Raw genomic sequence first — 22,408 nt, forward strand, 5'->3', positions numbered from 1 at the left:
ACCCTGGCATGGGCCCCGAGGTCCCCCCAGGCAGCAGAACAAGGGGCAGAGGTGGGTGCCTGATCCCAGCTCTTTCCAAGCCAGGGCAGTGCTGGGCTCCCAAGCATCCCCCAGTCCCTGGGTGGCCATGCCAGTGCACACGTGAATGACCAAACCAACAAAAACTCCATTTTTTCACTCTGCTGTTGCTTGGTGTGGGGAGGGAATGTGAAACGAGGTGCCTGCAGAACACCCCTGAGCCCACCAGCTGCAGCCATGTGGTGGGGATGGGGTTGGGTTTAATTCTTTCCACCCTATCAGGTTGGTGAGGACCACCAGTGGGCTGTGGGCTGCAGGCTGGGTGAAGCTGGGTGACAGCATCCCTTTCCCTGCTCCTGAAAGCAGCAGCATCCCAGCAGCTGGCACATCCCTCTTCCCACTGAGGACCATGAGCTATCCTGGCACAGACTGGTGGGATTCAGTGCTGCAAACCCCTCAGTGACAGCTCAGAGAGGAGGACGAGGACATGAATGGAACGAGGCAACAAAGCTGCTCCAAAAATCAAAGCGCGTTTTTTTTTCCCCGGCAGAGATCCTGCATTCATTGATTGTTGACATGACATATGTGGGTTGGAGAAAGGCAGCGGCAGCTTCTGGCAGGGGAGGAAGGGGCTGGGGGGGCCGGAGGGGCTCTGCAAGCCGAGATGCTGATTACCAGGGGCAGCAAATAGCTTGCAGCTGCCTCCGCTCAACACGCTCTTTGTGGCGCTTGCAGCCACTCTTTGGACGCAGCTATTTTTAATTTCCCCAAGCGCGCACAAAGCGAAGGGGGTGGGCGATGCCGCTGGCGTCCCCCCTTCCTGCCCCCGCTCCCACCCCCTTCCCAGCCAGCCCTGCGCTTCCCGGCTTCCTCCCACCCTCCGGGGAATGTGGGGAGCTGCACTCCCTCTTTTTTGGGTTGGTTTTTTTTTTTTTTTTTTTTTTTTTTTTTTGATTTATTTTTAATTTTTTTTGGGTCCGCGTTGGGAGCCGGCCTTGGTTTCCCCCTCTCACCCCCCCCACTCCAGCCTGTGCCAGTGAGTGCGGGGAGCTGGGAAAATGCAGAAATAAATAAATACACAATTAGGCAGGCGTCCAGCCGTGGAGGGGGGCGTGCTGCAAAAAGAGACTCCGGCCAAATTTTGGAATGCCTGAGAAAGCGGCTGGAGCTGTGGGCGAGTGCGGGGCTGTGGGCTTCCCACCGGAGTAGGGGTGGCTGTGACCCCCGAGGAGGAGGATGAGGAGGATGAGGAGGGTGGCAGCTCCCAGCCTTGCTCTTGGGGGACTTCCCCCCACTGGCATCTCCCTGAGTCCAGGACAAGGCGTGTTTGTGCTGGAGCATGGTGAGAATGGGGGTCTCAGCATGCTCTTGCCTCAGCTCAGGAGTGATTTTTCCACCAAAACCCAAGTTGTGCCCTCTGTTCAATCAGCAACACGGCTCGGGGTTAATAAATTACTTATTTGCAATCTTTGTTTCTCTGTTAGGTAAGCATTGGTGAATATGATATTTCTGCTTTATCCCAGGCATGAATTATTCATCAGGTTTGGAGGCTGTGAAAGGGATGTCAGGTTAAAACTTGCGTGGAGACAAGCTGAGGTCTTCAGTGAGGTTTTGTAAACAGCTTTTCTCAGGGTTGCCAAGTGCAGGGGTTTTGCAGGAGTCTTCCCCTTTTTGTCTGTGCTGTTTTAAGGCATTTTTGGTGAAAAATGAGAATTTCCAGGCAGATTTGATTATTGGTCTTGCTCATTTACTTAGTTAGCATGGGCTGCAAGATACAAAAGTAGAAAAAAAAAATCAAAATACTGTTTTTCCTTTATGGAGAACCAGGTAACAGTGTGTGAATGTGCTCTTGGTGATATGTATTTTGTAAGATCTTTTTATTTTGCCCTGTTTCTTCAAAGCTACAGAGGAGGCTCTTCCCTGCAGTCACTGAAGTCTGACTGCAAGCAGGCAACGAGATAAAACAGCCAGACAGCTTTGCTGAAAGTTGAAATTACCATAGGTAAATCACGTGTGCAGCAACTTCACTTACCCTTCACCTCCTTCCTGCAGGATCCCATCCAGGAGCTGGTTTGTGGGAGTGTGTTAACAGCCTTGTGCTCTGCTCCTGCAGGCAGCACAGCTCCTCTTGTGCTGCTGCTGCAGGGGAGAGGTGCTGCATGTGGGGCTTGGGGTGCTCCAGGAGCTGGGGGAAGCAGGAAAAAACCACCTTCCATGGAGGCTTTTTCCCCGCAGTGTTTTCCTGGCATGCACTCCACGGCTGTGCCACATCTCTGCTGCCATGGCAGATGCAGGGAGGAAATTCTTCCCTGTGAGGGTGGGGAGAGCCTGGCACAGGTTGCCCAGAGAAGCTGGGGCTGCTCCGTCCCTGGAAGTGTCCATGGCTGGGTTGGATGGGGCTTGGAGCAGCCTGGTCTAGTGGAAGGTGTCCCTGCCCATGGCAGTGAGCAGGAACTGGGTGAACTTTAAGGTCCCTTCCAACCCAAACCATTCTGTGATTCTGTGGCATGATCATGGGGGTCTTGGCTCTTGCACCCCCCAGGACATGGGTGCTGTGGCTCTCCATGATTTTATGGCCAAGCAGAGCCCTGGGGAGCTGCAGTGAGGCCGTGGGCTGCTGTCCCACTGTGCCCCATGGCTGTCCCCATTCTCCTCCCAGTTCCCTTTGAGTGGGTGGCTGGTCCTTGGGCAGAGGAGGCAGAGGGAACAGGCACACAGTGTGGCTTTAGAAGTGTCCCAGCAGCATCCTGAGCTCATGCAGGATTTCCACCTGTTGTGATGGTGTGACTGGAGAGGAAGGTGGGGTTTTGGAGCACACCCAGCTTTGGCCCTTTGCTCCACATTTCATCAGCCCTGCTGCGATCGCATTGATAAAGGCTCAGGGATCACCGGGGCGCTGGGGAGCTACTGGGATATAATTAGGGTTTTGGTTCACTTTCCTGGCTGCTTTCCCGTTAGGGGAGGGACAGCAGGGATTATGGATGGAACAGATGTGTGGAGGGGAGGGGATGTTTGGCTTGCATGGGTGGTTAATGCCATGTACAGGCCAGTGCTGGGGGGAGTGAAGTCTGTCATCCCAGGCATGGAGCATGGAGAAACCTTTTGTGCTCATCCCCCTCATGTGCAGGAGCCCCAGGTTGCTCCTCTCTGCTGGGATTGCGCAGCTGCTCCCAAAGGAGGGGTTGGGAGCAGCACAGGGCTGTGAATTCCCTCCTCTCCCTGTGCTCCTCTACAGGAGCCAGATGTGAGCAGCAGGTTTAGGGAGAAAATGCTGCTACCCTGAGACAGTTCCAGCAGCTTTATATGTTAGTCACAAATTTTTCCTGGGCATTTAAAGCACTTCTTACCCCAGGTGCCACTTGCCTGTGAACCTGGTGTGGCCTGCCAGGCCAGGACAGCTCTTTGCTATCAGTGTCAGTGCCTCCACCACATCGTGCCTGTGGCAGCAAAGCCCAGCTCAAGCTGCTGCTGGGTGGTCTCCTTCCCCCACAACAGTCATGTGTGTGCCTGTTGGGAACTTTTCTCCTTGAACTGCCCAGAAGGCTCACATTTTGTACCATTTGGTGGAATGGCCAATGGTCAAAGTTTGGGAAACTCTCTCCAACCATCACCTCAGCTTTTGGAAAGATCTGCAGGGTCCAAGCTGGTCTGGAAGTTGCTGGAAGCAGCACAGAGTGAATGTGGGGTTTTCTGTAGGGTGTGGGGTGCAGGATGTGGCTGCTGCTTGGTTGGCCAAGCCAAGCCAACCTCTCAGGCTTGGCCAACCCTCACACCTCCAGCTGCAGACCCCCAGGGCCCTGGGAGCCCGGCCTCCTGGTATTCCCAGCCCGGCAGGAAGCTCTGCAAAGCTCATAAGAGCAGTGCTGGGGAATAATGAGATTTCCAGACTAATTTGGCCGGATTCAGGAACTTCCACTGAAGCATCTGCGCCCGTGGGAGTTGCCCGAGCCTCTGGTGGATCTGGTGCTGCTGATCCCCAGGGCTGTCATCTCCTCTTCTGCAGTTGTTGAGTGCCAGTACAAGACCTGTATTGAGAGTCCTGGGGAATGAAGGTGGGATACCCCACCATGGTGGCTGCAGGGCCTGAAATTATCCAGAGCTCCAACAATAGCTGTTGGAGGTGGCTCTTCATGGCTGTGACCCTGCTGATGGCTTGGTCTGTCCCTGTGTTCTTGCACTGATTCCTCTGCTTGGTTGCATTTGCAGAAGAGGTTGTTGGATGGCTGGGGAGGAGGAGATCTGTCCCTCCTTTCCCTCTAGGCTGGAAGGGAGATGGGTTTACGTAGTGGGAGGTACAGGGATTTGATTGATCTAATTTTCTGCTTTCCTTGGATGGCCTTGGTCATTTACCTTGGTCATGTTCCCTCACCCCCATGAAGCGGAAATCCAGTTCCAGCTGGAACTGGAGCTGGCCAACATGGGTAGAGGTCATCCTGCCTCAATCCAAGCTTTCCTCCTCCTGAGCTGTGTCCAAAACTGGCATCACTGTGTGTTTGGCCATCTTGGTGTGTGGGTGACCTTAGGGAGCTGTGTTTGCTGGTGTTTGGTGAAGCCCTTGCTGCTGAGGAGGCTCTGTGAGCACAGAGGTGGTGCTGAGCTCCTGCACATGTGTGCCTGGCACGCTGTGCTGGGACCACCTGGGACTCGTCTCCTACACCGAGGGGGTGGAGGATAAAGTTGACAAGGCCAATTTGGAGCAGTGCAATTTAAGATTCAAGTATCAAGATGCAAATGAAGCCCGTTTTTCCTTCCCACCTCCAAACAACTGCAGTTCCCTCTCCAGGAAAGTCCTGTCATGATCTCTGCACCAAGCTCTGGTCTGTCCGTGGTCTTGCCAGGTTTTTGCCATTAGGCTGATTACCATGACAACTTGCTGCAAGGCTGCAGATATTTGTTTCCCCCTTGGCTGGTGTGCCTGTGCATCTGGGAGCAGGGAAGATGCCACGCTGGCAGCTGGGAGCAGATGGGGTCGGATCTGTTATCATGTATTCCTCCCACCCCCCTCCTCAGAGGGGAGGAGGACATTTTGCATTTTAAATGCATCTAAATCCCATAGAGCAAGAGGAAAGAGTGACTTTTGGGTTTGCAGGGCTGCAAGGTGGTGCCTTTGGCACTGCAGGACTGGGAAATGCCTGTGCATTTCTGGGCTTCTGCTTTGGTCCCCAGAGAGTTGGGACAGGGCTTGAGTGGATGCTCTGAGCTCTTTGTACAACGTTTGGCTTTTAGTTTGGTCCACAAACAGCCAGGATGGCAGCTCAGAGCAGCCTTTGGATACCCCACCCTGGTGGGACCTTGCTGACCATCCCATCATGGTGCCAGTGTCTTCTGTATCTCTCTCCCTCTTCCTCTCCAGCAGCATTGGAAGCGGAATGTGCATATCCCTGGTTGCAAGCTTCCCTGAAAGGCTCCTGGGTTTGTCCATGCTGCTGAGGACCTAGAAGGTCAGACAGCAGTGCTGAGAGAGGTTGAACCCACTTGGTGACCACCAGTGGGTTTGCTGACCCTCCCTGCCCAGCTCGGGTGGTTGTGCCAGGACTGGACACGGCTGTTCCCACCATGCACAGACCCCTGAGAGGCTGTTCAGCAGGAAAGAGGTTAACAGGAAAGAGGCAGGCTAGGCTCTGGCTGCCAACTCCGACCCTGCTTTGGAGTGGGGAGCAGCTGGGAGCTGCAAGAGCAGTGCGAAAATAGCCTTATAAGGCCAAGAGGAGCCGGCTCCAGCCTCCGCACAGCCCGGGCCGGGCTCGCTGCGCTCCAGCACCCGCTCGCAGGATGGGTGCCCGTGGGGATGGGGCTGCACATGGGATGTGTGGCCCCAGACCTGCTGCCTGGGCACCCCTGGGGTGGGTGCTGGCCATGCCTGGCTGAGGTGGCCCTGGGTGGGAGAGGAGCCCAGGGGTGCACGCAGTCAGTTTGCAGCAGCTCCCGGCCCCGCTCAGTGTTTAGACTCGCTGTCTGTGCACATAAACACCGACTCTGCTGAAAAGCGGCCCCTGGCTGAACTCTCCTGCCCAGCCCCTGCACTTCACCCCCTTCTCAAAGTGCTCCCCGAGGAAGAAAATTCCATCCCACTGGTAAAAGGGGAGCTGATGTTGTTTTATGTCCTGGTGGAGGCTCAGGAGGGCTCTTCAGGGGCTGGCATGCAGGGACAGGTGTGTGTGGCACTTGCTAACCCATCGCAGCTCCTTGGGGTGGGTGACCTGGGGCTATGGGGAATTCCTTCAGCAAAACAAATCCCAGGAGCTGGCTGTCAGTATCTGTGATGAGCAACCCAGGGTCAGCAGTGGGGAAGTCTGTGGTGGGGCTGGGGGAAGTGGCATTTGTGGCATGTATCCATCTGGGGGATGTCCTGCAGTGCTGGCTGCACACCAGGGCAAGTGTCCCATCCCCTTCTTGTGCTGGCACAGGTTTGTTGCCAGTACAGAGGCACATTGGCAGGTCACATCTGCAGAGCACTGCTTGTGCCTCTATCTGTGACAGGGAAGTTTGCAGGTGAGAAAGGTGTGCTCAGGTGGCCAAGAAAAGGATACCTGCCTCTTGCTTGGATGGCACAGGGAAAGCACAGCTGCCACAGGGATGTGGGAGCACATCTTTCTGCTGCCCTTCAGTGGGTGACTCCTTCAGTCCATCCTTTTGCAGAGCCCACAGAGGTTGTTTTCAACCTCTTTGTCTAATTTAATAAATCCAGGATGCTCAGCCTGCCAGCTGATCTATAAGTGTAATAAATCTGCCCACCGCAGCGCTCCGGCCCCGTTGTGGCCCTGTCGAGAGCCTCGTGCCTGGTGGCAGGAAGCCCAAAGGGCTCATTAGAGCCCTGCTGCTGTGCCAGCCATGCTAGCCTGGCACCTGGGCAGCTTAGGGCAGGCTGAGCCAGCCCTGTGTGCATGCACAGAGCATCCAAGCTGGGATTTGGGAGCTGTATCTCCAGCTGGGATTTGAGAGCTGCATCCCCAGCTGGGATTTAGGAGGTCATGCCTCGCCTTGCATGGCTGAAAAGGGGTGACTCTACATATGAAAAGGGATCTCTGCAACTCCCTGAAAGGTGATAGCCAAGTGTGGGTCAGTCTCTTCTCACAGCTGACAAGTTGCTCCAGAGGAGTTTTATTGGATATTAGGAAAAATTTCTGTAATGAAAGAGTGGTCAAGCGCAGGAACAGGCTGCCCAGGGAAGTGGTAGAGTCACCATCCCTGTAAGTGTTCAAAGAACCCATAGATGTGGTGCTTAGGAGGATGTGGTTTAGTGGAGGACCTGGGAGTGCCGTGGGTTGATGGTTGGAGGTGTTTCTACAATGCTGTAACTTTTCAAGGAGTTGGTGCAGTCCTGATGGCCTCCAGGTGGGAATGGTGGATGTGGCTCTGGGTTAGGCTCCCAGTGCCATGCTGGTGCTGGGAGCTGCGTGTCCAAGCTCTGTCTGTGCCCTTGCCCAGCCCTAGTTGTCTCCGTGTTGCCCTGATGTGCCTGTGACAGTGTGACAGCAAAGTCCTGCTCCCTTCTGTTTGCATCTTGCCTGGAGCACTGTGATCAGCTGAGCCCAGGCACTGGGATGGGGGAGGCTTTTAGCAGACACAGGAGCTGCCTTTGCAGAGCACTGGGGAGTGCTGTGAGTGAGCAGCACTCGGCAGCCGCCTTCATGAATATTTTAGCTGGGAGAATTAACATTTGTCAAGGCACATTTATGGAGGCAGCGTGGATGTCTCTTCCCCAGGCTCGCTGCTGCTCCAGGGCAGTGCTGGGAGCCAGGGCAGAGCTGCCAGATCCTGAGCCCAGAGTGGGGCAGCAAAGCTGTGATCTCCCCTGGGACAGCCAGGCCCTGGTGCCAAGGCAACCAGCCCGCCATGCCAGATAGACAAATGGTTGTGGGGGTTTTTTTTCTCTCTCTTCCCCTCCTGGTTCTTGGCAGAAAGTAAAATGTCCCTTTTGTTTGGTTTCCTCCTCCCCCTGCCCCATCGCCTTTCTTTAAAGGTTGTGTTCCAGATTTCATCAACCCACGTTGTGTAATAGCCCTGGACAGCAGGCTGGGCATTGGCCATGTCCCATGGAGGCCGTGGCAGAGCCCCTGCTCAGGAGCCTGACCCTGGGCTTACCTGCTCCAAAACATCCTGTGTACAGCTCCTGAGCAGAGCTCCCTTGTAGTTTGTATCCAGCTGCTGTGTGTTAGAAATGACAGGGAAAGTCTTTGGAAAAAAATCAGAATTTTTAAAATCAAAATAATCCTGTTTTTCTAGCTCAAATAATCCTGGTTTTCTACCTCAGCCCTGCAGTGCCTTATGGAAATGAGGGACTTTGCAGATAAACCCTTTTGATTTACAGCATCTGCTCCTGTACGTGGTAGTTCATCACCTGTGAAGCATCCAGCACTGTGCAGGAGGATGCAGTAATGCCCTGCTTGGGATTTCTTCCTTCAAGCTTCTAAGAGGTCCCCATTCTTTCTTTCCTTCCTTTCCACTGCCCAAGGAGGGGGCTGCTGCACTTGCTGAGCTCTGCATCCCAGGAGCATCCATCCAAAGATCCCTGCATCTCATCCACAGGCTGCTGCTGCTGTTGATGTGGAGAGCCTGGCATGACTCACGGCCTGGGCACCCAGGGAGGGAGAGGAGGAGGAGGAAGAGGAGGAGGAGAGCTCTCTATAGGCTTTGTGTGTTATGGAGAGGGACACTGTGAGCACGTGTGTGTGTCAATAGGGATCTGTCACTCCAGAGGGAAACAGCAGCACAATTGTTTCTTGTCTCTGGTTCCTCTGCTGGCACTGGCAGCCTGGAGAGCTGGAGCTGCTCGTGTGATGCGAGTGCTCCTTTTCCTGTGCTGGTGAGGGACAGGCACTGCTCCAGTGACTGGGCTGGAGGCACCTGCTGGCACTGGTGGCCTCAAGGAGAGCTGGAGGTGGTGGCATTGATGATGTCCTCTGCTTCCACAGAGGTACACCCTGCTGTGCTTCCACTCCTACCCCTAGTTAAATGACACTCCCAGCCACCAGATCCAGCTCTGGGGTAGCTGGGGGCTCCATCCCAGCAGCAATGGGAGAGGGCAGAGGCAGGGCCAGCACCTGGGGACAGGGCTGTCCCTCAGCTGGGGACTGGCAGCATTCAGGAGCTGAGCCTGAGCCTCCACTCCTGCCTCACCCAGACCTGAAGCCACCCTGGGGTCTGGTGCTGGGTTCAGCCTTGTATCAAAGCATCTGCTCTTCCAAGGGCTGTTTGAAATCCCTGCCCTGTTGTTTTGGTGTCTCTGCCATGCAACACTTCTCTGCTTCTGCATTTATTTAATTATTCCCTTCCAACTGCTGGAGCCACACAGTCCTCACCTGGCCAGGGACCAGCTTTGCTCATCCTTCTTCCAACCTTGAGAAGCCCTCCAGCCCAGAAACAGCTGCTCAGAGGTGAAGAAGGGGTCCAAGCCATCCCCTTTTCCTTGGTGCAGTTTGTGTGTGCGCACACACATTTCCACCAGGCACCATTTGCATTTTGCTTCACTTCAAAGTGCCTGTGCTGCCTCCAAGGAAGGAAACAAATGGTGTCAAGGAATTTACATCCCAAGTGAGTGAGGCTGCTGGTCTGTCAGGTTTCATCTGCTGCTGAGGGGTGTGGGGTGCAGGGGAGCTGCAGTGGGATGGAGGGTTCATCCCCAGGGCTGCAGATGGAAAATGGTCACTCCCAGCTTTGTTCCCAGCTCTTTTCCTGCTGTCCTGGCTCTGAGGTGCAGTGCTGGATGGAGACTCATGTGTCAGGCTGTGCGAGATGCCAGCATTCACCTTTCACAGGGAGGGCTGAGTGGCCAAACCACTTTGCAGGGCCAGCCCCCAAACCGGCTCCTCGCTCCGGTCAGGGCTGGGCGTGGGCAGCAGGAGCAGCCACCCTGCACTGCCATGGCCTTGCAGGGTGTTGCTTCTTCCTCTCCTCCTGTGCCAGCTCCCTGCCACATCCCTCTGGGGCCTTACAGGGAGACTGAGTAACCCAAGATCCCCCTGTGGGGCTCCCTCCCTCCTCCTCACCCCCTTGTCTTTGTTGAATTCCCTGGTGTAAAACTGCTCTGGGAGGGGAAGGAGGTTGGACCTGGACCTTACAGTCCTGGAGGCCTTGGCTCTGCCAGAGGCCAGCAAGACAAAAACTTTTCTAAGACTCCACTTGGAACAGGAGAAAGTTTTTCCGTTGGGTTTTTATAGCTCCCGGAAAGCGGGGTTTTATTTTTGTTGTCTAAGACAAAATAATCCTCTTAGGAGCTGACTACCCGTGGCAATGCAGGACAGGAGGCTGGGCATGCGCCCTGCTGGGGTCTGGGCTGGGCTTTGCTCTCCCTCCCTCCATCCTGGGGGGTCTCTGGATGCTGATTCCCACAAGGAAAAGAGGAGGGTTTGGTGTCCCTGATGTACAACTGGTCCAGTTCATGTACCCAGTGCTGAGCACCTGTGATGGCTCCTTGCCACCCCTGGGCTGTCATAGGATGCTCCCACCCAGGGACACAGCTGCAGGGAACAACCTTTTTCCTGGGGAAAGGGGTTATTTCCCACCACCCACAGATGGCTGAACTGGGAGCTCTGGGAGACTGATCTGAATTTTCTGGGTTTGTAGGCTGGGGCCATTGAGCTCTCTCCTGTCACCCTTTCTTTGCATGGCACAGGCTGCTTTTGGAGGGGTTTTGCTGGCAGGGGAGCTGGTTTCCATGGTAAAAACCTTAACAGCATCTGCCAGAAATCTGTCTCCTTGTTGGCCCGGCCATCTGGAGGGCACAGGGAGGCTTTGGCAGGGTGAGGAGGTGTCCACAGGCTGCTTTAGGTCCTGCTTTGGTGCTGTTGGCAGCTCGGAGGGATCTCTCCCTCAGTGATTTATGTCCCAGGTGCAGGTTTGCCCTGGGGTGCTGGAAGGACCCCAGTGTCACCGAGCCTGGTGGGGACAGGCAGCCTGGGGACATGGAATGGCTCGGGGGGCAGGGCTGCAGGCACTGGGGACGGGTGGATACGCTGTAATCGGATGAGCCAGCGCTGCTCCAGATGGACCTGTCAGCTCTTGTCAGTGCTGACACCCCTCTGCATGTCCCTCAGTGTCCTCTTGGGCCACAGGGGCCACCACCTGTCCCACTTCACCAGGTCTGCTTGGAGCTGTGGGGCTGAGATGTGACACTGTGCAGAAAACCCACCAAGCAAGGTCCCTTCCATGCTGCAGTCCCTCCCTGGAAAACTCTGTGGTTTTTTAAAATTTTAATGAAAAAATCTGGTGCTTGTGTCTGTGTGTTTATCCCTGAGCCATCCTGTGCTGAGGACAGTGGGACCTTGCTGCTTTGCCATCCCTGTCCCCAGGTGCCACCCTACCAGCCCAGATGGATTGCAGCTGCAGACCAAAGGTGCCACTTGGTGCTTTTCCTCAGTGTCCAGGTGCCACAACAGGGCAGCCATCCTTCCCTGCATGTTTGGCATAGGAGAAGCACTTCAGTGGCAGCAGTGGACCGGGCTGGTGTGGCAGGAGTTGTACTGGTTGGTCTGTGTCCCCAGGTGTGTGGCACAGAGCTTTGCCGTGCACTGGGCACAGCACGCAGATGGATCTGGTTACTTGTGGGCAAATCACCTTGGTGTGTAAGATCCTGGTGTGCTCCAGGAGAGCTTTTAGGGCTCAGCTCTGCACTCCTCTGCTCTTCTCTCCTTAAAGCTGCTCCTTTCTCCTTTCCCTTGCAGCCAACCACCCTCCCCCAGGGCACCATCAACATGAACCAGTGCACGGACGTGGTGGATGGGGAGGGCAGGACAGGGCAGAAGTTCTCCCTGTGCATCCTGACCCCGGAGAAGGAGCATTTCATCCGAGCTGAGAACAAGGAGATCATCAGTGGGTGAGTGATGGTCAGAGCTGGGGCTGAGCCACTCCCAGGCTCTTCCATTGGCCACGAGGAAGAGTAAGGTGGAATGTGCATACCCAGGCTGATCCTGGGTACTGGGGTAACCCCACATTTTAGGCATCCAGCCCACTGGTACAGGTCTCATAATTCTGAGGCTGGCATGTCTGACCCCAAATGCCATACACCCTTTGGTTCTCATCCATCCCTGGGCAGATGTGGAATCCTGGGGTGGATGCTCCCCACCTCCCTGGTCCCAGGGAATCATCTCACCTCCAAGAGTGGTTTAAATGTCACAGGAATGCAGTGGCTCAGTGACACTGAAGATTAGAGTGCTAAAACGAGCAAATCAGGATAAATTTCCCAACTCCAGGTGTTGGGTGGTGACCTAGAAACATCCTCTTCCATCACTCACATGCCAGCTGGGGTTGAAGCTGGGGCTGGTGAAGGTGCAGAGCCCTGGAGAGCCGAGCTGCCAGCACACAGTGACAGAGTGGGGTTGTGCTGCTGCTCACCTGAGAGCCTTTCCCAAATGGAGTGCCCGGAGCTCAGTGCCTCCCTCCCAAAATCTGACATTTGAAACTCCAGCAGGAAGGTGAAGGGATGAACACTTGCTCTTTCCCACTGTTCCCAAGGCACAGCATCTCCTGCCTCCCCCAGCCCTGGCAGCAGCAGAGTCAGCACTTTCTGCTGAGATTTCTATTTCCGAGCCTTATCTTCGGTCGAGACTCCCCTCATCCTGTAAATACTTGTTGAAATACACATTTTTCTACCAAGAATTTGTGATTTTGACCAGATGAGTGTTTTCATGCATTGAAATTTCCCTGCCTACTGAGACAAGAGAGCACAGGTGAGCCTTGGGTTGACAAACCTGTCCCCCCAGCCCCATTCACAGCGACGTGCTGCAGTGGCTGTGGAGCTGGGATGCAGAGCCATGTGGGAATCACAGCCCAGGGGAGTGAGCTCCTCTCCTCCCTGGCAGGAGCACTGACTGCCCCAAACCATGGCCAGCCCCATGGCCTGCTCTCTCCACCCTCTCCCCACGCTCTGGTTCCCAGCTCAGCCTTTGTTGCTGGTCCTGCCTGCCGTGGGAGGGAGAGGCATTGCGGAGTGAGGTGGGGCTGATTTATTGCTCATCAGCCCAGCAATGGGTTTTGAAGCAGTGCTTTTGCTCCTGACTGCAGGCATTAATCATCCCCCAGCAGTCCCACTCTGGGGCTGAGCCAGGCTGGTTTTGTTTGCAGTTGCAGCACGACAGGAAGATTTCCCTGGCTGGGGGAGAATTGGTTTCACGTTCATTCTGTGCTTGTGGCGTTCATTGCTTCACCAAACCCCACTTGATGTTGTCATCTCCGAACACTTCACAGCAGCAGCGTGCAAAGCAGGGGGAGAAGGAAAGGGGAGCAGGGACATTTGGGGTGGGAATGTTTCCCAGTGGTGCAGGGATCCCTGTGGAGCTCTCAGAGATGCGGGGGCAAGTTGTCAGGCCACGGTGGGAGGACACAGAACTTCTCAATGCCGAGTTCATGCTGCTCTTCCTTGGACAAAAGCACTTTGTCTGCAGTGTGCGGGTGTTGGCATGGCTCAAGGGGACGGTCCTGCTGGAGACTCTGTCCCTCTGCACTGTCTTTCAGGATCCTTGAATCCCTGCCTCATGTCAGCCTTGGCCGTCCTCACTTTTGTAGAGCCAAAGCACCCTGGGGTCATCCCTCTTCTCCTGCCTTATTTATCCCCCAGGAGCTGGTTGGGATGGTTTCTGGGTATTGTTCAGCAAGCTGACCCTGACCAGGTCAGCATCACTCCTGTCCCTGTGGCACAGACCTCACCCTCTGCTTCTCTGCCTGCAGGTGGCTGGAGATGCTGATTGTCTATCCCAGGACAAACAAGCAGAATCAGAAGAAGAAGAGGAAGGTAGAGCCCCCAACTCCCCAGGTAACCCAGGGACACACACACGCACTGTCACCCACTCCCTTGCCTCACTGTCAGGGACCATGACCTTGCTCTGATCCTGGGGTAGATCCCCCCCCAAGCCATCAGGATCACCAGCCCTCTGATGCTGCCTGTGTGAGAGCTGGGGCAAGCTAGGACAGCAGATTGGTGTGAATTAATTCCTGGTCATCACTTCCAGGCTCACACACTCCTGCTTTCCTGGCTGCTTTGGGGCCACGTTCTGCCCCCTGTGTGCTGCTTTGTGGTGCCACCCCTGCACACAATCCTGGGAGTGGCCACAAAGCCACATGGTCCCCAAGGGGGACCAGGGAGAGGTGCTGTTCATGGGCCTTTTCCTCAGAAACAGGATGAAATTCCATCGGGCTCCAGTTACTCCCTTAGAGATGACCCCAGAGATAATGGGAATGAAAGGAAAATACGAAAGGCCAGGGCCGGGCTGGGAGCTCCGGGGGCCGGAGCTGGGCTCTCCAGGGACCCGCCAGTGGCTTCGTGCTCACTTTGACCATAAATGGTAAAAAGTGGGGCCGGCTCTGACTCACTCGTTCCTGCCTGGCTCCCACGTGGCTGGAATGGGGGACAGTCCCACAGATGGGGAACGTGACCCCAAGGCCACCCTCGTCCCTCGCCGGGGCTGAGAACAGCCGTGTCCCTGAGGCCGCCTGACCTCTGCCTGTGTGTCCCACCACCACAGGGGACTGGCTGGGAGGGCTCCTCCAGCCTTGCTGGGGACCAAAACCAGCATCAGGGCTCCCCTGAGCCTTGGTCAGGGCTCCCCTGAGCCTTGGTTTTCATGTCCTCTTTGATGAGGTTCCAAGGATGGCCCTGGTGCAAACTGGGCCATGGATGGGTTTTGTACAGTGTTTGTTTGAATAAGTTTTCATCACTCCACTGGGTAAAGATGTTCTGGGCAATGGGAAAAATGTTAGTAGGGGGATGATTTTTTTTGCACACCAGGTTGTAAGTCTGAGCCACCCCTTGCCAGGGTCCGGGGTCCTCACAGCCTGAACAACCCCTCAAGTGCTGGCCCTGGTGATGCTCCAGGGAAAATGCCTCCTCCCTTCATGTTATGAGCTGTCAATCCTCAATTCCTAAGAAGTGGACTGATGCATTTGGGGCACCCCAGGGAGTGGATGCAGCAGGGCAGGGATGCTCACCCTGGCCAGTGTGCACCACTAAACCCAGGCTGGGTTCAGCAGGGGGACGGGGTGGAGACGACGAGAGGCGCTGAGCCAGAAAAACATCATTCTGGGTTACATTTCATCACCATGGCAACTTCTTGGAAACCATACAGGATCTGAGCTCCTGAGCACCAAATAAGGGAAGCGGCTGTGGGAAGGATGGCGGCTCCCCGTGGGCAGATGGGCTCCCCAGGTGCTTGGGGATGGGGACCAGGGACCCTGGTGACACACTGCCCTCTTGTCTTGGGACAAACCACCCTGTTTTGCTTGCTACCCTCCTTGCACTCTCTCCATCCCATGGCTTCCATCCCCATGGTGCTGGAAAAAGGCTCAAATTCACTTTGCAAAACCAACCTCCATGTGGGAGCTGCTGCTGATGGACGCTGTGCTGTGTCAGGAGCAAGCTGCAAAGGCAGAGGCAGCATCTTTCCTCTGTCTCCCACATCCTGCTGATGCAGGTGGCTGGTCCAGGGAAGGAAAGAGGATGCTGAGGAGAAAATGAGCACTGAATTCTCCTCTGTGAAATGGCCTCTCCTGAAGTTGGCCGCTGTTCAGCTTGCTCTCCATGTGCTGGTTGAGAAAGCTTGCATTCTTCCTAAAGATGGCCACACACTAATCAGGCAGTAGATCATGTCTTAAACCTGCTTAGGGAGGGGTGGGCACCTTTGTGATATAAAAAAAGAATTTTATATTCTTGCTTTTTCTCACTCTCCCTAGCTTTTGCTTGTCTGTGGTACAGCAGACCTTGGTTACAGCTGGATGCTCTTGGAGCATCAAGGTCATTTTCAACTCTCCCCCATCATTTTGCATCATCCCTCTGCAAAATCACCAGGGTGGGAGCAATGCACAGAATACCACTCCTGCTGCAGATTTTTTGGACAGGCAGTGTTAGGTGTTTTCACTTTGCTTTGCAAGCAGGTTGCAGTTTTAGGGGGAAAAGGGCAGGATTCTCTTGCAGCTTTTGCTGTGCTCACTGGGAGAGCCTGGAATGCCTGTGCCTGCCTGCTGCCCATGGGAACCTGAGGCAGGGTTTGGGGCTGAAATGTGGGATTTGAGGCTCTGCCCTGGGTTTGCACAGGGGTGTGGCAGGCTCAGGTAAGCAGAGCGTGCCCAGACACACCTCATGCAACCAGAGGCTGGTTTTGCTGATTTTGGTGCATTCTGCCTCTTGGTGTTGTTCATACTCCTGAGCAGGAGAGAGTTAATGTCTCTGCTCCCTCACAGACTTTCTTTTTGGCCCACATCTCTTCCTAATTAAATACATATCTACAAATAATTACGTGGGGGTGTGTGTAAGAGATATATAAAGATATATATCCTGAGCTGGTGATTAGCTTTGGGCTTGGATCAATGAAGGAGAGTGTAAGGGACCTTGGAGATTGGCCTGATTCTCTGCCTGAGCAGGATGCCCCTGAACTCTGGATCATTTACCTCCAGCACTGCATTCCTTTGGTGTGAAATTTCCCAAGGGGACTTTTTTTCAAATTGAGGTCATTTGCTGCTTGTCATGGCTGTGTGTGGAGCCAGGACACACTCCCTGGGAGATCCCTGGTGGCTCTGGCAAAGCCCTGCAAATGCCAATGGAGGTGCAGGGCTAAAACCCACCTGATGTGGGAGGAAGGGATGGAGAGGATGCTCTTTGCAGCCCTTGTTCCCAGCTTTCAGTTGTCTGTTTGTGCACTCCTGTGTTCCCCCCTGCTCCATGGAAAGAGAACAAGCAGCTGGAAAACTTCCCACAATCCAAAGGGGAGTTAATTGTCATTGATTTATGGGTGGCTTTAAGAAAAATAATCTGTGAATGCAGAAGTTTAATATGACAACAGCAAAACATCTGCTAATGAAAAAAGTCAAGGAAGGAGTTGGGGAAGCTGCTGCCTCTTCTGGGTCACATTCTGAACCTGGGCTGGCCGGGCTGTGGCCACCAAAGGGGCATGATCCATCATCTGATGGGCTCCAGAGCTCCTTGTTAGCAGAGAAGCCCTGAACATGATGGGGAACGTTTTGAAAGGGCGTAAAACAGTGACACATGCCACTGTCCCATCCCTGTCCTGCTGTGACATGTCATGGGCAGCCCCCAAGCTATGTGGAGCTCACACCTTGGGGCCAAGCTCTTGGGGATCCTGAGTGTGGAGCTGGGGCAAACTCTCTAACTTCCTGTGTCAACTGTTTTTTTTAGGAGCCTGGTCCTGCTAAGATGGCTGTGACCAGCAGCAACATTCCCAGCGCTGAGAAGGTCCCTGCCACCAAATCCACGCTCTGGCAGGAAGAAATGAGGGGCAAAGACCAAGCAGATGGGGGCAGTGGCATTGGCCCAGCCCAGAGCCCCATGCAAGGCCAGGCTGGGGCTGCCAGCTCCATGAAGGACCCTGTGCTGGACAGCAAGGAAGGTGAGAGATGGGCATGGGTGAGGTGTCCATTGCCTTGCACCCATGGAGCTGTGCTTAAACCAGACTGGGAAGGACAGAGATGGAAATGGATGCAGAGCTGTGACTACAGCTACCCATTTCTTGGTTTGAAAGTTCAGATCTTCCACCTGTACAAACCTAACCCAAGGGTCGGGTCAGCATCCCAGTTCCCTACAGACTATGCCACCATCTCCGAGGGCTGCTCGGGGTGGAAAAGCTAAGGGTGCAGGAGGTAGCACTACATGGTGCTGGTGCCCAGACCAACTTTGCTCTCACACCTGCCCCTGTCCTGGGTGGAATCAGGGTGTTTCTTTCTTAAAAGCAGAACTTGGACTCGAAACCAAGCATGGCGACTTCTCTGTCCCTTAGAGGAGAGCTCCATGAACGGGGACCGGATAGACTGCGGGCGGAAGACGCGTGTCGAGAGCGGGTACTTCTCCTTGGAGAAGACCAAACAAGACTCGAAGCTGGAAGAGCAGCAACTGCCACCCCCACCAAGCCCACCCAGCCCCAGCACCCCAAACAACAGGTACAGTTATCCCAAATCGCCCTCACAGGAGCATGCCCAGCCCTTTCCTTCCCCAGGTATCCGATCAGGCGACCGAATGATTCACAGCTTCTCTCTGAACTCCTTGGACTCGAAGAGCAGTTGCCCCATGCACAAGGACTCCAACAGCAGAGATGTGGGAAGGGGAGCTGAGAAATCGGGGCGGCCCCTTTCTTTTAAAGCCAGCCGGCAGTACACCACCCTGGCCGACGTCCCCAAGGCCATTAGGATCAGTAATCGTGAGGCCTTCCAGGTGGAGAGGAAGCGGCTAGAGCGGAGAACCCGCGCTCGTAGCCCTGGCAGAGAAGAAGTGGCCCGGCTCTTTGGGAATGAGAGAAGGTAAGGGATGAGTGGCTCATCTCCTTGCATGCTTCCAGCAGCGCTGGGGTTGCGTTCCCAGCGCAGCCTGGATGGAGCAGGTGGAATTTGCTGGGTGGAGCTTCTTTGTTTTTCAGTGCTCCTGGGTTTAAGGGTGCTCATCCACGCTGAGCAGGCGGTGGGATGTCTTTAATAGTGGTAGTGGGCAGGTGTCACCCTCCCTGGCTGCTCTGGGGATATAGAATGACTTGGGTTGGAAGGGACCTTAAAGTTCATCCAGTTCCATCGTCTGCCATAGGCAGGGACACCTTCTACTATCCCAGGTTGCTCCAAGCCCCATCCAACCTGGACTTGAACACTTCCAGAGATGGGGCAGCCAGAGCTTCACTGTGCCTCCCCACCCTCACAGGGAAGAATTTCCTGCTGGTATTTAATGTAAAGCTGCCCTGGTGTTGGGTGGTGTTGGATGCCCACCCTGGTGGCACACGCTGGCAGCCAGCACCATTAATTAGGTTAGCTCTCCTCGTGGCGTTAGTGCCAGGTGTCTTACGCAACTGCCTAATGAGCTGAGAGAGGTTTCAAAATGTCACAGCATTAATCTGGGAGGGGAGGGAGAGGTGGGTGCAGTGCCAAGGCAGGGCTCAGCAAAACAGCTTAGTGTGGAGGAGGATGGGGAGGGCGAATGCAGCGCACGCCGGGTGCCCTCTGGGCGAGGCCAAGGATGGGCTCCACTCGCCCTGGCAGAGACACATTTGTGCAGTGAGGGTAGTGGAGCAAACTGGGAGACAGGCCCTGGGCGAGAGGGCTGCCTGCCAGTCTGATTTTCCTGCCCTGCTTCTCCTCCGGGCATGTTCTCTCTCGCACAGTTGCAGTAGGAGCTTCTCCTCTGCTCCTTCCCAGCCCCTAAAGGATTGTTTTCCAGACTGGCTGGGAGAGCTGGGAGCAGCTCTGGGATGAGCAGCACAGCCTTGTGCAGGTGCCATCATATGGCAGGAGGATCCCAAACCTGGCCCAGAGTGTGTGCAGGGAGTGCTGGACTGGGAATAAATGAGGAAAGCTTGGTTTGGCTTTGTCTGCCTTGGGAATTGGCTTTTCCCCAGGATGGAGGAGGAGGATACCACCTTGGCCATCCTGGCCAGGGACAGGGCTGAGAAGAGGCCAGTGGCTTTGGTTTTCTGGTGCTGCCTGTGACACTGTGTCCCTGCTGCCTTTGCTTGCATAGGATGCCCTGGCAGTGCCTGTCCCCAGTTTGACTGTGCCAACAGTCCCTTGCTCTGGGTATCCTGCAGCACTGGGATCATCCTGCATGGAACTGGGGAGCAGAACTGTAACAGATAACAGGGCCTGGGAGAGGACACTGCTGCCAGAGTCTGTCCTATTTTAATGTCAGCCCCACTCACTGCCTGCTGGTGGGTGCCTTTTCCCAGGGAAACTCTGTTTTTCCCAGCCTGGCTGTTAACAGTATTTTTGCTTTATCAGTATTGGCAGCAATTCCCGTGCATCAGCCCAGGGCTTTTATCAGAGCAGGAGGGGTGCAGGGAGAGGAGCAGGAGCTGCACCAGGCACTGGGGTCTTGCTGCCCACGGGGCTGAACCTGGTCCAGCTTTTGGGAGGGGGCTGATGGCAGAGAGAAAGGGGAGGGGTCCCCACCTGCCAGAGGGTTTGGCCGTGGATCACAGCCCACGGTGCTGGAGGAATGTGCCATGAGCAGGGGTGGCTCAGTGGGTGTTCAGGGATGGGCACGTTTGTTTTCTCCTCTGGTAACCTGGGAATTGGCCGTGCAGGTGGTGTGGGTGGAGAGGCCCTGTGTCCTGGAGCTGGGACAGCCATGTTGGAGCTCAGTGGACTCAACAGGGCACACAGACACTGTCCAGTGTTGCACCAGAGAATTAACATTCCCCAGCACCCTGCTCAGCTTGGCTTGGCTGCATTTTAACTCGAGTTTACTTAGTCCCCATGTCCCTCTCATTTTTCTCCTCTGAGCTCAGACTGTGCTGTTTGAGGCTGGGCAGATACAATAGCTCATTTCCATCTGTGGGGTTGGCTTTTCCCCCTGGTTTAACCCCATTTGTAATAATCCTTCTCAGTAACCCACTAACATGTCTGGGAACACTTGTCCCATGCCAACCCCACAGGCACCAGCCAGGCATCGTGCAGATCTGCCCTTCAGTGCAGCCAAATAAACTCAGATTCTGTTGGTATTTTCAGCTCTTCCTCCCATTTTTTTGGTGTGTAAATCAGTGCAAATGTCAGAGCTGTGGATAGAAAATAATTATTTCAGGTACCCAGTGTTGCATCCTGAGTGCCCCACCTGCAGGCTTTGCTCCAGATAAAGCCATTTGTTGAGGCTTCTCATCCTGCTTCCTTATCACAAGAAATATTACATGTTAAAGGCCAGGAATTTTCTGTCCTGACCATTTATGCCTGACTCTGCCTCCATGCAGACATCTGAGCTTGCAGCCACTCAGAATCAGCAATCAGGGAACAGGGGATAATCTCCACGATTTTGGCAGAGCAGCAGAGTGCGAGTTCCCTCTGCTGGCACGTGGCAGGACAGGGCTGCAGCACCCACCAGGATGTCACACTGGCCTGGGGGACAGGGATTGAGGCCAGAGAGGTGGAGCCATCTCCAGTCTCCCCTCTCAGACCCATCCCTAGGGCAGAAGGGCAGGGGCAGCTCTTTGGAAACCCCATGGATGAATCTGGAGGTGCTGCACACAAAAATCACAGCTGAAAAGAGCTCCAGGGATGTCCTTAGACAGCAGTCCCCATATCCCAGAGGGACTCTGCAGCTGTAGGGATACATCCCTGCACATCTCAGGATTTCTGTTTGACAAATTTGGGGTTTTGTGCACAATTCCAGGGGTGCAGCCTGTAAAACCACAGCTTTCCCAGTTGACCTGATGTTCTCTCACTCTGGCAGAAGTTCACTGTGGTGTCAGCCACATCTGCTGTAGGAGTGTGGTCAGGGGCTGAGGTGTATTTCCAGCATCAATTAATAGCAGAATTGCCTGAAATTGCTTAAATGACTTTTCTCGCTCAAATTCCTTCTCTGGAGTTTCTTGAGGTGTAAAGCTCTGCTCTGAATTCTGCTTCTCCCTATACAGAGGAGCTCCTGCTCTCCCAAATAGAGGTTTTTATCTTGTAAAACTATCCTCATCATTCTGGTGGACCTCTTGGGAAATGCCTCTTCCTTTTCCTGACACTCTCTATTTCTCTTGATGCTAAATAATGAATGAATCCAATAAAAATAAAGGCCTTTCTTCCAATCAAAGAAAATCACTTTAATGACAGCTCCTCCTGGTCTTTTGAGCTTTCCTTCCCACTGCACACCCCCTCCACTAACAGCTGAGATCTGCAGCCTGGGTTTAGTGGCCTGGAAAAGATTAACAGCCTGCATGGCCAAGGCATTCCTTGGGACGAGCTTTTGTAGTTGAAAAGCACTAAATGGCACTGCAGCTTTTAAAAAGCTTCTTCATACCTGTCCCAGCCTTGTTTTGTCCACCCAGAGCTGCTGTGCAGAGGGAGCAGCTCAATCCAAGAAGTGGGGAAGGGAGAGAACCCTTCCTTCCCCATCCCTCCAGGATCTCTGGCAGTAACCTCTCTGAAATGTTGATCTAATGGGAAAAAAAATAAAAATCTTTCCTGTAATCTGGATGATATTAACTCTTGGGGCTGTGATTTGGTTGCAGTGATTTATTTTTCTCCTCCTTTTTTTCAATGATGAATGACTGGAATGATTTTGATTTTGTTTTGTATGTAGATGCAGATATATATAATTTCCTCTTCTGTTCATTCATTTTCCAGCCTTGTTTTCTTCCAGGTCTTGTTGCTCTCCACCTTCTCCTGCTGTGTTGCTGTGTGACGTGTCCACCTTTACTTCGCCTGCTTCGCTACCATCTCATCTCAATCTCAAGCCGTAGAACAACCTGGTGGTGCAGCCCCTTTCATGAGAAATCAACCTGCTTTTGATTTTGTTTTTATGGTTTTTTGTTTTTTTCTTTTTTTTTGGTTGGGATTTTGTTCTTTTTTTTTTTCCTCTTGATTTGTTTTTCTTCAGACCTTCACCTACTAGGGCACAGACAATGTTAATTCATGGACCTTTTCCTCCCTCCTGAACTGAGACTCAGAGAAGGCTGGGCCAGTATAAAAAGGGTTAAAAGAATGTGACTCC

At 54.2% G+C, this 22,408-nt stretch overlaps 1 protein-coding gene across 9 annotated transcripts in view; it reads left to right on the forward strand.

Moving 5' to 3' along the window:
* The window catches only part of MPRIP (myosin phosphatase Rho interacting protein), a 72,409-nt gene that overhangs the window by 18,764 nt on the left and 31,237 nt on the right, over positions 1-22,408 (forward strand). For 5 of the 9 annotated variants that reach the window (XM_054270692.1, XM_054270698.1, XM_054270694.1 and 2 more), the window contains exons 4-7: positions 11,682-11,833; positions 13,684-13,768; positions 17,141-17,351; positions 17,739-18,255. In XM_054270692.1, the coding sequence (XP_054126667.1) occupies positions 11,682-11,833; positions 13,684-13,768; positions 17,141-17,351; positions 17,739-18,255 (965 nt within the window). The remainder of the gene's footprint in view (positions 1-11,681; positions 11,834-13,683; positions 13,769-17,140; positions 17,352-17,738; positions 18,256-22,408) is intronic. The other 4 variants (XM_054270699.1, XM_054270700.1, XM_054270701.1 and 1 more) reach the window with 2 other exon arrangements.

This window comes from Melozone crissalis, unplaced genomic scaffold (genome assembly GCF_028551555.1).
Source record: "Melozone crissalis strain CALT ecotype California unplaced genomic scaffold, PUWL_Pcris_2 ptg000012l_1, whole genome shotgun sequence".
Lineage (NCBI taxonomy): Eukaryota > Metazoa > Chordata > Aves > Passeriformes > Passerellidae > Melozone > Melozone crissalis.